We start from the raw sequence: 15,263 nt of genomic DNA on the forward strand, positions 1-15,263 counted from the left end.
ATTTCTGATAAGTCATCAGTGACTTACTGTCCTCCCGAAACTCCAATATGGCTGGCAGGGCATCCCCAGCCTGCTGCCTGTGTGGGGGGTAGGCATTCTCCTCCCTGCGTGGAGACCCCATGGGCTGGGGAGGAACATTCCTATAAAGAACAATCACAATATTTAGGACATAATTATAGTAAGATATAAAAAAATTAAATTGACTTTTGTGGACAAAAATTTATTTTTGTTGTATCACTTTTTTCCCTGCAAAAGTGATATCAATAAATCATGATAGAAGTTTCTTTGACAATTTCTTAAGATGTAAGATATTGGACAGCTATTCTACCTTCTCTGTGTTTCCATTGGTTCTTGTTGCCTGGGCTCCCTGGGTGAGGGTGTGGGTCTAGTGGGCTCAAAGTTGGGCTCCATCGACTTCTGATGCTGCATTCTGTGTTTCTGAATGGCCCCGTCAGGAGGGATCTGACCTTTCCTTAGCTTCTGCAATAGAAACATGGAAATGTCAGACCAAGAAAGACAACTCAGTAAAAAATCAATAAATTAAATATCCATCACTGGGTGATTTGTAAAGAGAGGCATCAATTATGGTCCTTTAGTAAATACAACCCTTTGTCTAAGTACAACTTATATACATATTTACATATCCACCTTCTACAAAAAGGTCTGCAGATCAAATCAATCAATAAATATTGATACAGAATTTTCGCTTACCTCTTCGAAATTGGGATCTATGAATCGGAACACATGAAGCTTGCCGAATCTGACGGTCATGCCATTTTGTAGCGTGGTGGTCTCCGAGATCCGCTGGTTGTTGACGTGGGTCTCGGACTCTGGACTGTTGGGGGTGACCGTGACCACTCCATCTTTCTCCACTAGACCCAGTACACAGTGGCATGGCTGAATGTTTGGACCGTGAATCTGAAATATAAACCAATGATGATCTCTAAATTTTTTACATCTAACTTTACTTTTGGTCTTAAGATTCAACATTTTCAGAACTTTAGAAGATCATTTTCATAAAGTCATCAAAAAAAAAAATTCCAATAAAAGAACAGAATCTTGTGATGGTTGTCACAATGACATCACCATAGACCCTGGTACTGACCTTGATCGCCATGGAGGGGTCACTGCCGACCTCTGTGTAGCTCATACTCAGTCTGTATATCTTCCCTTTTGGGTTGTCAGAGCCATCTGTAAATTGAAACCACAGAATATCAACACTAGATGGGTATAACCTTTTTTTGGAGTTCAAATGATCACAAAGAGTTTCTGTAGACTATACAGGAGATAAAACGATCTCCATGTTACAGAGGTGGACAGTTGTTACCGGGACTGACCTGGATTAAGCTCAAGAAGGTACGGATATTTCATGGGAGATTCCTCGGGTTTTGTGCGGAGTTCCTCATGAGATACTGCACGGAGTTTCTTGTGCTTTGTTTTCTTGGCATCGTTTGGTCGCTTTCTGAAGTGGAACATCATGGTTCCTACAAGTAAAACCATAAAGATAGTATCGGGTGACAGACTCAAAACAATCTTGTACTAACAATTGTACACATCTAATCTCTACCCTGGAGCTTAATTACGTGCTATCAAATCTGCCTTTCTTTTCTAGACATAAGGCAAAGAAAAATACTCATCAAAACTTCAGGCACTGGGCATTTACATGTATAAGTGTGGTAGAAATTTAGGATAATCATAGTGACTATTACTATAAATGCAAATTAATATCAGAGAACATTGCATCAGATGTTCTTAACATTGTGTTAATAGTATAATAGTATAGATCTATTAAACTTATTGCTGTTGCATTTCAATGTACAAAAATACAACTGAACTGGACACCTGAACTCATTTTATCTAATGACATTACATTGAGTATTTTGTATGATGATTCCACAGCTCAGTGTGGCAGTATATCAGACACTTGTACAGTGTATGACAACTTATCATAACATTGAATACACAGCACCACATAACCAACAGTCACCGTATGCCCAGCCAGTGTATGACTGCAGCTGCCGATTAATTTGTTTCATAAACAACTAATTTATCGACATCCTGGTGCAGTCAGCTGCTTCAGGCATTAGTCGGCCATCTTTGATATAGATTCTCCCTAATGGTTACACATCCTATCACTGAAAACATCAGTGTCAGCCAGTATCATCACTTGGGGATGTGACATGTGTTGATGTAGGGTCAGTTATTGATGTTGGACCTGTCCTGTCACTCATTACAGTGTGTACCTGACTAAGGTTATCTCCCTCATATATTGGTAGGACTAATCTATCACATAGAGAATACACTGGTCTATAAATTAACACACTGAGGTCTGAGGTATAAAATGGGGTCCTTTTTTTGTTTCCGACTGAACAACACCGCTGTACGAAGGTTTCATTGGTGGGGTAGCTTAGGCAGTTGATTTTGCATTTGTTTTGTACCTTTGGTGGGTTGGCGTACAATTTATTTTTACCTTTCACAGATTAGTCTAAATTTTTTTGTACCTTTAATAATTGGGTTTACAATTTTTTTTGTACCTTTGACAGGTGGGTTTATAATTTTTCTTGTACCTCTGATAGGTGGGTTTACAATTTTTTCGTACCTTTGGCAGGTGGGAAGTCCATAGCAATGGCCAGTGGACACTCATGGTCCTCCATAATCCTCTCCTCCCCAATGTTACCCCCATGGTACTCTCTCTCACCTGGGGGCACCAACACCTGTAAACAAATTAAAACAGGTGTTACAAAGTCTCTCTTTATTCTCTCTAATTTAAAAAATATACTGTGATATTTGATAAGAACTAAACTGCTTAATTCTCCATCTCTTAAATTTATCAGAACCTGTTCTCTTGCATGCACAAACATGCATTGTTGGTTTTATATTGTTTTATTTTCGTCAAAAGATATTTGAAATTTCAATTTTGAAATGACAATCATTCTCTTGTAATATTACATGTCTCCATTGTGCAGGGTATCAGCCATCCAGGGATATCGGATTTAAGTGTGGTCATCAATTATTGACCAGGTATACCCTACCTGAACCAGGCAATAATCCTCCGGATCACTGACGGTGAAATCCATCCCGTACTTATCCATTGTCTCTCGGATGACATAGCGGACATTATCCGCCGTGGACAGAAGCAGAGTTTTGTAGGGGGTCTCTGGTTTAATACTCTCTCCATAAATCTTCAGGGTTCCTCCTGAAAATCAAACAAAAATACAACAATCAAACATAAGTCCTGATAAAATATCAGTACATGTATAGGGAGGTTTGGAAGGGTTGCGTGACGCGGGCACTGTGTGAATTTGCATGGGTGACTGGGTGTGGCAATGCACCTTCAAATATAAAAATATGGTAGGGAGGCAAAGTTCACAGGCGTGGCATAGGAGTCACACAAAATGTCACAGTGTTACAGTAGAGAAAGAGGGGGGCTACAGTGCTTTGAACTTTTTGTGACATTTAAATGTTTAATTGGAATGTTGAATATGTTACACCATCAGTATTTGTAGACTTTATTAACCAGTAAATAAATTAGGACTATCAATCCCAGTCAATAGGGGCTGGCTTTCAGAGCACAGAGAATATATTTGAGTTTACAGTGGTAAATTACTGTTTTGATTTAAATATATAATTACTCTGACATGTATCCAGGTATAGACATTCCACAAACATTTAAACCAGGCCCTGTCAAAGACTCTTCATTCAAACAGGCACAAAAACAGAATCAATAAAATAAAGAACATTTGTCTAAGCCTAACATTCATCGGAGATAAAAATGAGTTCTGTTCATTGTAGCATCACGGTCAGACACTTATGTAGGTGAGAAGGCTCTCTCAGCTAGTACTGAACTATCTATCTTAACTCTATTTATGGTCATTTATACCATAAAAGTTCACACACACCAACTATCACACACAGAATCTAATGCTAGCCATCTCCTTTAGTGGATAAAATAGTCGTAAAATTCAATGGAGCGCTCACAGACTTATCAAGGTCAAGGTCACCAGTAGGATTCTGTTAGTGTCAGTGACAGTTGTTTGACAGTTGAACATTGTGTTACTGACATGGAATTTTGCTGCCATTTGCAACTAAAATGCCAAATAATTGAAATGTCTAAAAATGGTCTAATTAGTGCACTTGAGTTGTTCTTGATAAAATAGCAGTATTGTGGATTCTTTTATGATGACAATCACTTGAAACATTCCACATCAGATTACATCGATTTGAAAATACACTGTTATAAATTGTGTGATATAAACTTCCCTTTATCATTTGCTTTTATCAGTGTTTCATGTCGACGACTCTTTGAAAACTCAAGAGGGAACACATAACTCAGTGCATGGGCATTTGTTATTGACATTAGCTCATAAACAGAACTTGTTTGTTTATCATAAAAAAACCCAATAACCACAGAAATGCTAAAAAAAACTCTGAGCGCACTGGTCAGCAAAGCTGACTGTGTGAATGACCGAGCACTACTAATTGGTCAGTCAATGTTAAAGGTGTTAACGGTAGAGCAATACCGGCTTGTTTTGTGACCTCTGATAAAAATTCCAGCTGAGGTCAGATGTAATATCTGTGTGGAATGTGTACACCAGGCATGTGTTTCATGTTTACACCCATTATCAGGAGGAAGGAGGTGGCTGGGAGAGGTTGTTTATTTCTATGTTCTGTTCAACCTCCCATATCATCACAATTAGGGGGAAATAATGATTTTGCCAGACCCCCCCTCTCCTCTCCACCACAGATAGCCTGCTCCAGAGCTAGATACAGCACAAAGCCATAAAGGCACCAGGCTTGGTCTCCTAAGTGCAGGAATTCGGTGATTAGATATCCTAATTAATCAAAAAATCCTCATTAGGAGTCTACCTATGTTGCACACGTCCAAAGAACTGACAGTAAAATCAAGTGACCCTCTATAACTTTGCTACAGTAATTTCAAATTAATTAATACCACGCTAAATTTAATTTAAGAACCTGGTAGCCTAAATTTTCTTTTCTGGCAACATTTGACACCGACAAAACTGCTTATGTAAACGGAAGATCTAGACAATTATATGAAGGCCAAAAAAGACATTGCGTAAAAAACACACCAACGCAAAAAATAAAATAAAACAGTGATGTAGAGATAATTTGATTTGTGAATGAGAGTAACGTGCAGCTGCAGAGAATCAATGTACACTGGTGTGAAACCTATTACAGAAAACAAGATGCATTTGAGCGGTTTCCCTTCATGTGTCTTAATCAACTTATCATACTTAAAAGTCTCTTCTGGCAAATACAGGCATTTCCAATTACATCAGTGGCAAAAGCAATTGTTCGTATTAATGAACGCCCATTCAGTACAAACTTCACCCCTCAGAGATAACACCTTGCATCTTTCATTATGTGAATCTTCCTGCTTGCGTGGCCCAAAACTAACTCAACTGGGATATTGCTTACCAATTTTGGATTTTTATGCATAAATATTGCTTATGAATTCTGGATTTTTTATATATAAAAAATAAAACCAAGTTATAAATGTGGATACAAGTTCAGTCATGAATAATAAAAGAATTTTACCATCTACATGCAATAAGTTAATGCTTGGCTGCCTTCTGGGGTATCACATTTTTTTAGAGGAGTTTTCTTTTTTTCGATGTGAACACAAGGATTCTCTGTGTTTACATTACAAAATCAGTTCTCCTGTTTACACAAAGTGAGATGTGTGGGTTTGTTATTTCGGAGAATCGGGTAGCCCAGAATTAGTAAGCCACGCCCTTCCATTCACTGCTTCACAAAATAGTTCATGTCTACGCTAATCTAATTACAGAACACAACACATGAATACACAGTCGGAAATCAGCTCAGAGTTTTAAGTCCTGGCTGTCAAAATGTAGACTAGAGAATTCTGGTCTTGGACAAACTTACAAAATATAAAGCTAACTTGTAATGTTTGTACATTTAAAAAGATTACAGGTGAAAAGTCTTATAATTCTGAATACCCAAGTGTCAATTGGTTAATTCAGAACTGAAAGACGGATTGAAAAAGAGTCTTGTTCTATGGAGAATGGTGGACACAAAAAGAAATAGTCTTTCTGTTTACATCCCTTAAGTCTATTTCCTTTAAACTTTGATAACAATACAGATATAGCTAGAACCAATTTTTAAAAAAACAAATACAGATAAAAGACCTTGGATATATAAATACACCAAAACAGACATAAAAAAGAAATTAACAGTTCATTTATAAATCTGCTCACTAAGTAGAACAGGCCTGACACTACGAGAATCTATTGGTACAGCAGACTTTATACACTGACACCCCCTTCCCGCAAAAAGTACTCTCCAAAAAAAAAAACATGTACAAGAAAAAACAAAATTTTTAACCACATCAAACTTTAGATGAGATGTAATCTTCTTGAATAAATGGTTGACCTGGATTTTAATTTTTTCTTAGTTTCTGTGACAACAATAGTTTAAAGGACAATTTATTCTATTTATTCAAAAGCTGCAGTTATTAAGTTGAATGACTTAATCTTCAAAGAAAAAAAACGACCTCATTATATCAGTGAAAACACAAAAGTTTGAGCCTTGATAGCGTCCAACAAAATGGAAATCAATTCTTAAACGTTTCGTCTTAAAAAGCTTCTTGTTGACTAAACACCCCTGGGGTTATTTTCATCCAAACTGAAGTGCAAGGTTAACTGCAAGTTAATAGCTGTCATTAATATTCAGCAAGACCTAGAGGATATCCCACAAAAGACAAGTTGAATTTCACACAAATATCGTGAGACCTCGCGCTATAGAGGCAGGTTCATCTTGTGTCTATCAGTGACACTTTCATTCCATAATAGCTGGCTTAACTACCTTACATAGAGACTCAAGGATATTACCTGCATTGGCTTATTAATAACTTGATTGGTACAAAGATATGTGTTTTTGCTTCAATTTTTTATCTTCCCATAATTTACAATATATGTCCACTACAATAATGAATTGTGACTTTATATGTCCACTACAATAATGAATTGTGCCTTTGTATATCAATGTCTTTTTAAAAGGTAATCTAAAATAAGTGCTGTTTAGGTTATTCTTGCAGCAATAATCATATGGTTTGTGGCACATAGCTATCATGTGGTTTGCAGCACATCGCTACCATGTTGTTTGCAGCACATCGCTACCTTGTGGTTCGCAGCTCAAAGCTACCATGTGGTTTGCAGCACATAGCTACCATGTGGTTTGCAGCACATCACTACCTTGTGGTTTGCAGCACATCACTACCTTGTGGTTTGCAGCACATCGCTACCTTGTGGTTTGAGCATATCGCTACCATGTGGTTTGCAGCACAAAGCTACCATGGGGTTTGCAGACACATAGCTACCATGTGGTTTGCAGACACATAGCTACCATGTGGTTTGCAGCACAAAGCTACCATGGGGGTTGCAGACACATAGCTACCATGTGGTTTGCAGCATATCGCTACCTTGTGGTTCGCAGCACATAGCTACCTTGTGGTTTGCAGTACACAGTTATAAGCTGTGGCTTGCGGTACTGACCTTGGCCATCCTGACCACGGCACTGCTGGAGCTTCTTCTCCACCTTCTGTTGCCGCCGGCGCTTCATCACGGCCTCGGGGTTAGAAATGCTGCGAGTGAATCTTGTCTCTGGCATGTCCGTGTACAGCTGTTCTGCGGCGCTGCCGGCCTCAGCAATCTTCTTCTCTTTCTCCTTCTTCTTCTGTTCCTTCTTCTCTCGCTTGGAGAGCTTCCTCTTGAATGTCCCCCCTTGGTTCTCCTTGTCCACACCCCCGCCTGCTCGGGCATGGGCAAGTGTGGTGTCTCCCTAAAACAATGAAAGCATATGGTGTTTAACCAAAATACAGATGTACCAATTCTGTAAATTATGACATTTATTATCAAGATACCTAATTATAAAAGAGATGAACAATTTTTTTTCAAAATTGATAGGTCAAATTTTACCCTATGGTATCAGTTGGATTCATTAAGAGGACAATTTTTTTGTTACTCAGTTTGAACAGACCCATTTTCAGGGATTCTATTTTGAATAGATGATTTTCAACAATTCTTTATTTCAGAAAGGAAATTATTGTGCCAGTATTATTGGGGAAGTTCAGTTGTGTGTAAGGGGTATACCCATGAAATCCAGAAATCTTAATTAACACCTTCCTCCCTCTTGCAATCTTAAAATCTGATGATTCTAAACATTTTCTTTGGAGATTACTTGTATTCTTAGGTGAAGAATGATTACATTTGCAATATTAAACCTGTGTAGCGTTTAAGCAGTTAACAATGGTTATAAGATTGTCTTTTATTTTTTTGTAAGCAGACTCCCTATGACCTCAACTTATTATCAAGAGCTAAATCCTACCCCTCTTATATCTATGAAACTACCCAGAAATATCTGCCATATGTTTATACTGGTATATCAACAGACAAATGAAAAACTCCAAATGATTTTGCGCAATTTTCTATTCAAGAAAAATCCAATGTACTGGGTTTCTTCTTTGGTTGATCTAACCCCCTGACACTCCACTAGTAGAAGTTCCCAGAATCAATTGGTAGTGATCATAATAAATGGCTGGAATGCCAAACACCAATGCTAAATCACATTGTGAATGGATAAGTCTAATCTAAGGTAATCCGACAGTTAACGAGGCCCAAACTGAAGGACTAGCGAGAGGGTTGATTGGATTAAAGTATTCAGTCTGAATATACAACACGCTTCATTGAGGAAGCTATTTCGGTGAAGTGTGGAGATTTTGGACAGTGTCTGTTCACCAAAGGTCATCTAACATGATCCCTGACCAAGGGAGGTGTTAATCTCACCAACCATACGAAACAAAACACTTGTCTCCAGAAAATGGTTATTCTTTATTCATCTTTAACAATTTATTAAAAAAATCCATGTTGTCTATAAAACTTTGTACATTTATACATCTTGTTTAACTAGAACCCTTTTCTTTAATTTTTTTTTCACTGTATTTGGTCATTAGCATTCCTAAAATGCTAGTCTAGATCTTTTACTGCATTCTCTGCTACAACCCTAGCCTGGGAACAGGGAAACACTAAATCTGTTTACAAAGAAATGCATTTTGCTGACCACTACAGGGAAATATGCAAAATTAAGTTTTAATTCTGTGTGTATTATTGTTAATGCCATCATACAAATGAAGAAGCCATAATTTCTAAAACTTCTGAGCCCTATTTTCTGTGAGGAACAAGTAAAGTCTGGTTAAGCATTTGCCCTATAATATTGGTCCCTCATACCTCTCTCTTGAGTAGGAATCGCCCCTCTCTGACATCAGTGCCCCAGTTGAGCTGGACCCACAAGACTCTCTCCCCATTCTCCAGTCTCCTCTCCTCTGGAAAAGAAACAAAACAAATATGTTATTACATCACCATAACCACCATAAAATCCGAGTATTATTTTACCAATTATTACACATTTTACTTATATTTTGCTTGTTAAGTGTGTGGAAAGCTAACACATTAAAAACACCATAATATGGATGGAGAGTTCAAAAATTTTAATAAAAATTATGAGTTTTACAGTACATTAATAATTTGTTTGCAAACACTGTTGCAGTTTTGATTTTGAGGCTACATACATCTTTCAAAAAATAATGATTTGAACAATGCTTAATGTATAGAACATGCATCATGACATACAACTAAATATAATTGTAAACAAAATTTCCATAACTTTACTTTGTGACACCAGAGATATATTCAAACCCGATTTACCCAACTGACAGGTGTAAAATCTAAGCAGCTATTTTAACATTTCTACATCAGATAAACCAATGAATGATGAACCCTGTGTTAGTACTGAGGGGGTATGACTTGGAACGGTGACCCAATACAAAGGGGGCCCGCTCTAGACCAGTATCTGTCTTATCCCTGGACCATCTGTAGCAATGATCTTGCTGGATATCACTGAGGAATTACTGTCCTGATTACCAGTAGAATAAGTACAACACTGAATGGAGCCCCTCAATCATACTAATGCATGTACTATACACCACTCAAGCTTGAAAACTGCCTTGTGTTCATAGTGCTTGTATTTCACAATTGAATTCATTGAGAAACTCCATATGGGATGTTTTTAATGTAAGAAGACTGCTGACTGTGCATTTACAAAAACAAAATCAGGCCTGGCCTAGCCTGACACCTTGCAGGACCCCTCCATCACATTAAAACCCCAGAGTGTTGACCCAGTCGGGACTCCACTCCTAAATCCACTTCAAACACTGTTTTGTTGTAGCTTTGTCAAAGAGAATGAGCAGATTTCCATTATCAATGCCTGCTTGATCTGATTAAACAACTGATAAACTGCCCTGGTTTAAATAGCCATTAATATGATAGCGTAACATGCTTGGGTGACAATACCCTGTTCCTTGTCTGATACCTGGACTGATCTACATTCCTCTGGGGGTGGCTATTACAGGAACTAAACATGTTATGTTGTGTGGGACCCCTTCACACTCAACAGGTGTGTGTGTGGGTTGTTTCTACCTGTTACACCCCACCAATCAGCTCGTGCAGGTGGTATCAAGGCCCAATGGTCAGGGTCTTTGGATCAGAAACTAATGGTAGCTGGTTCAAAACCTATCATTTGGGGAAGAGGGATGAGGGGATCACACTGCAAGACTTTATACCTGAAATATGGACTAGCAAGCCTTGTCAAGGATACAATTAGTCTATTAATTTGTTGTTATCAAACTTTGGTATGTGTGGTATGCTGTAACAGCTCTTAGATTTGGGCTACACTTTAAATAATTGTGTATTCTTTTATCTTAGTGAGATTAGTTATGCATGAATATTTCATACCCATGATCGACAGATGAAAGAAGAATTTTAAATATGAAAAATGTGTGTGTTTATATAGATCTCCCTGATAAAATCTGACAGAGACACGTACAAAACAAACAATGCTTGTGTTAAGCCTTAAATCACAGGGGAAAAAACAACAACAATGAAACTTAATGTAATAAGCACCCACATATAAAATAGTACAAATATACACCCCATGAAAATGGCACAGGTCCAAGTGTGAAATTGTTCTGCCCCAGATATCATGTGTCTTCCTGTTAATAAACTCACGGTGGACCACGAAATGTCATTGTTAAATGTCAGAAGATGAAGATCGTCGATAAGTCCATTAGATATTTGTTCTGTGTAGACTAAAGACGACAGAACTAGCGGAATGTTTTAAACTTCCAGAAGAATGCCAAGTCAGACCTAATTACAGAAACCATTGTTCCAGAAACATGTATACATTTTGATGACACAGTAAATTTACTTAAAATATGAGCACTTCAAGTTTTGCTCTTGAAGTACTTAGTACTACCTCAAAATAAATTGTAATTAGTATGGAAATTAAAATACTTAAATATTTAATTATGCTATTCTTCTCACTCTTTAACTAAGTCCAATTTATGAGTTGACAGTCCTATATGTCCTTTTAAGAACCACAAATGCCTTATATACGTAACTACTAATAGTCTATACCAGTACGTGTATTTATAACACAATTTGAAATCATAATTTCCAATACTATAATTATGAAATCCTTTTAATGGCCATATAAAAAAAATTTTCCATGGGGTAGCTCGTCCATTTTATATACTGATGTTGTGTATAATCTGATGGTTATAAGAAGATCAAATACCTCCATTGGCGTGGACTTCGTACAGCGCATATTTATTGGCCGTCAACATGCGCATGTCCGGTCGGAATTTCTCCACGAGGACATCCACCACTTCCCGCGCGGTGGCAGTGCTCGCCACGCGGATACATTTTGTCACCACATTGGTCCCATCCTGGAAGTAAAACCTCACCACTCCGTGGAACTCACACGCCTGTAAAATACAAACAAACGCCACCGTCAGCATAAACAGTTCTCACATCAAGCTTCTTACAAACATATACTGTTGATAAAAGGTTACTGCGATTGCAATGGATATCTTGTATACATCCTTTTTGATGCTGCATTTTGAAGTATCTACCAGTATTTTGTTAGCAATTGCAATGGATATCTTGTTCAGTCCTTTTTGATGCTGCATTTTGAAGTATTTACCAGTATATTATCATTGTCAGCTCAATTGACTTAGGAATTTATAATGCTACTTTTTTCAGCAAAGTAATAAAGCTCTGTAAACACACATAGAGATGATTATTAAGATATATTTAAAAGATAAACTGTAATCAAAGTTGAAGAAGTTTATAAATTAAACTTCTTTTCTAAATTTTACAGAATATACAAATCAGTGTTGGTGGGATTAAGACTTGGGGAGGGGGCATTAAAATCTTGTACGTATCTGATAGCGGGGACCTGAACCAACGGATACACAGTAAGCCAGGTAACACACCATCTTCCTGTTTTCCGTAAAAACACCTGTAAACATCAGGGAAGGTAAACACATGTAACCCTCGTCACACAGGCTGGTAATCAGATCCACTGACCCTGATGTGTGGTCGGTCTGTTAGGTACAGCACGGACCTACTGTGTATGACACCTGAGGACAGGTATGTCCCCTGTGGACCGATCAGTTCCTGATCCACATAGCTGACATACTTTGGTACAGACTGTATAATCGACCCTCTTAGACACATACAAGCTACTAGTATTATACTATCACTTGGGGTACACACGGTATAATCAACCTTCCTCTTAGATATCATAATGTACATGCTACTAGTATTATACTATCACTTGGGATACAAATTTTATAATCAACCTTCCTCTTAGATATATGTTCAAGTCACAGATATTATATTATCACATCGGGTACAAGCACTAATCTGCACTATGTTTACAATTTAATCTCCTTAAAGTTAGAAGCATTGATTGTTATCTATAAATTTACATATATTGAGCGTTTGAGATAGATCTTTGTTGGATTTGATTTCAGATGTAAATTCTCTCCAGTGCACTGTGCAGTGGATTAATTATTTTACATGCATGACACATGGATGACTGCTATGACAGAATGATGTGTTCAGGGCCGACATTTGTGTCCCAAAGCTCATGTAGGCGTTTGCATTAATTAAAATATAGTATATCAGTATGGTGAAAAAATGTGTGTTATAATGAAAGAACTTAAAACATCTAATAACTTTTATCTACAATTTGTTTCCATGTACCTAATCAGTAGTATGTTTAAATGAACTTCAGAATTATAAAACAAATCATTGTGTGTATTACTTTTTAACAAATGTTTAAATCTTCACATATTCTGAAAGAATCGCTGTACCTAATACTGTAACAAGACTTCAGTTACACTGCCCAATGTCATTTTAGTGTATGTCTAATATTTCATGAATGCTATGAATTATGTTAGTCATAAATGAGGTCACACAAAAGGGAGGTAACAGGGAGACACATCAGGTATCTTCGCTCTCCCTCTCACGCAGTGTGACCTCCACTCACTAACCGAGCGCCACACAAGGTCGCCACCGCGTGGTGACGGAAATTGCAACGTGACGTTCAGCGTGACATGCATGCACAGTCTCGACGTGTCTAAATACTCTGTGCCGACTGACAGTCTACGAGGCGGCCATCTTGAAAAATTTGTTGACACCTGAGCTTACCTGTGTAACACAACAGGTAAACTACGCTATTCGAAAACCATACACAAACCAGGGATATATATTACAATATATGATAGAAAAAAGTTCTAATTATTACAAACACCTCTTACTTTACCTCGTTAGGTTGGCTTAATTCAAATAAATCGTAGTGGTCCTGATTCCACTGGGTTATTACGTTCGCGAGCCGCTGGCGGTCTTGAATCTTGTCTGTCATTTTGATGATGTATCAGCCATTAAATATCACTTTAAAATAATCTTACATATGATTTTCCAATTCACATTTAGCACGAATTTCCCTTCACATTGGTTCTTTACAGATCAATAGCTTCCGTATTTCGAATACACAGTCACAACAACTGGTTTTGAACGGCATCGAATGGTCAGTTACTGCGCATGCGTGCTACCTACATACGCGATTTACCCCCAAGGTGCCCGCACCTACAAATATTTACAACAGGGATAATCCAGGTATATTGTCTCTCTCTGGAACCTGGACATTCGCAGTGGCCATTCATGGTTTGAATTGTCATCTATGGTCTCAACAAAACTAATTATGAATGTGATTAGGCCTAATGAGCGACGACTTTTGAAAAAAAAAGAAATGTAGGCAATCTCTTGCTATTTTCGCTCTTTTTTCTTAAATTTTCTTTAATTTTTTGGTTGATTGATGGTTCTTTACATTGCTGCAGGGATTACCTGACTGTACGGACAGCAATCAATAAATATAGAATATTACTTTTTAAATGCATGTGCATCCCAATTTCAGTATATATCATTTGGTTTTAAGTAGTCGTGACTGTTACACAGGTATATATAAGCCAGCACAGGTATTCAAAGAGAGGTAAGTCAAACACAGGAATAACATCTGTACCTTGTATTTATTTGAACGATAAAAACTCGGCAATCCCAACCCGTCATGACGCCGGGAAAGAACTTGGAGCAGAAAAAAACCCGAAAGGACTATTTTAATGCCCACAATTAAAAAATATGACATCATAAAGTTTACCTTTTCCCGCCATTTTCGCATTTTAAGCATAAAACGGCTTGTTTTGAAGCAGTTTTTCTTTAGGAAACATTGAGCGAGTGCTTGAAAAAACAAAAAAATTTCACCAAAGATGTATCCTTCCAGTACTTATAAGTGACAAAAAGTTCGTTCTTGTTCAAAGAGTCGCTCTATACATGTATTTCCCAATCGAAAAAAGATAAGAAAAATGTCAATTTTTGACTGATTTTGATTGAATTATGAAAATAGCGTCACTTCTGACGTCAAATACTGCCAGTGAGTGCATATAAATCAAATAAATAGGTGAAAAACATATTTTATGTCAACTCCTTTATAAGATAACACAACAAATTAATGTACCTGAATCACTTTAAAAATAGCAAATTATGGGGGCCAAATTTGACTAATATCATATGTAGTTCTTTATTAATTCAGGGACGTAAAGTATATATACATCCCAGATTAATTCCTTCGTTTTTTTCATTTGTTTTTCTCTCAAAATTTTGATCAACAGTTTTGACGTTAAAAATAGCAATTTTTCATTTTTTTTTTGGTACGATGAATTTTTCCTTTAAAGTATGGAAAAGTATACCCGAAAGTTGAATGTTAGATCAGTTGAATGGGCATTATGTATTTTTTTAAATTAGTAATCATTTAAAACTGGAGGC

At 37.3% G+C, this 15,263-nt stretch overlaps 1 protein-coding gene across 3 annotated transcripts in view; it reads right to left on the bottom strand.

Moving 5' to 3' along the window:
• LOC128184525 (afadin-like) overlaps window positions 1-13,987 on the bottom strand; it is a 36,099-nt gene extending 22,112 nt beyond the window's left edge. For 2 of the 3 annotated variants that reach the window (XM_052854050.1, XM_052854048.1), the window contains exons 1-11: window positions 13,708-13,986; window positions 11,671-11,860; window positions 9,267-9,361; window positions 7,536-7,821; window positions 3,033-3,196; window positions 2,600-2,714; window positions 1,338-1,484; window positions 1,106-1,191; window positions 712-918; window positions 329-480; window positions 28-140 (exon numbers count right to left, since the gene is read on the bottom strand). In XM_052854050.1, the coding sequence (XP_052710010.1) occupies window positions 28-140; window positions 329-480; window positions 712-918; window positions 1,106-1,191; window positions 1,338-1,484; window positions 2,600-2,714; window positions 3,033-3,196; window positions 7,536-7,821; window positions 9,267-9,361; window positions 11,671-11,860; window positions 13,708-13,806 (1,654 nt within the window). In that variant the 5' untranslated portion in view covers window positions 13,807-13,986. Of the gene's footprint in view, window positions 1-27; window positions 141-328; window positions 481-711; window positions 919-1,105; window positions 1,192-1,337; window positions 1,485-2,599; window positions 2,715-3,032; window positions 3,197-7,535; window positions 7,822-9,266; window positions 9,362-11,670; window positions 11,861-13,707 lie in introns of all 3 variants that reach the window. The other variant, XM_052854047.1, reaches the window with a different exon arrangement.
• Between the last annotated feature and the right edge of the window lie 1,276 nt (window positions 13,988-15,263).

The sequence above is a fragment of the Crassostrea angulata genome, chromosome 5, assembly GCF_025612915.1.
Source record: "Crassostrea angulata isolate pt1a10 chromosome 5, ASM2561291v2, whole genome shotgun sequence".
NCBI lineage: Eukaryota > Metazoa > Mollusca > Bivalvia > Ostreida > Ostreidae > Magallana > Magallana angulata.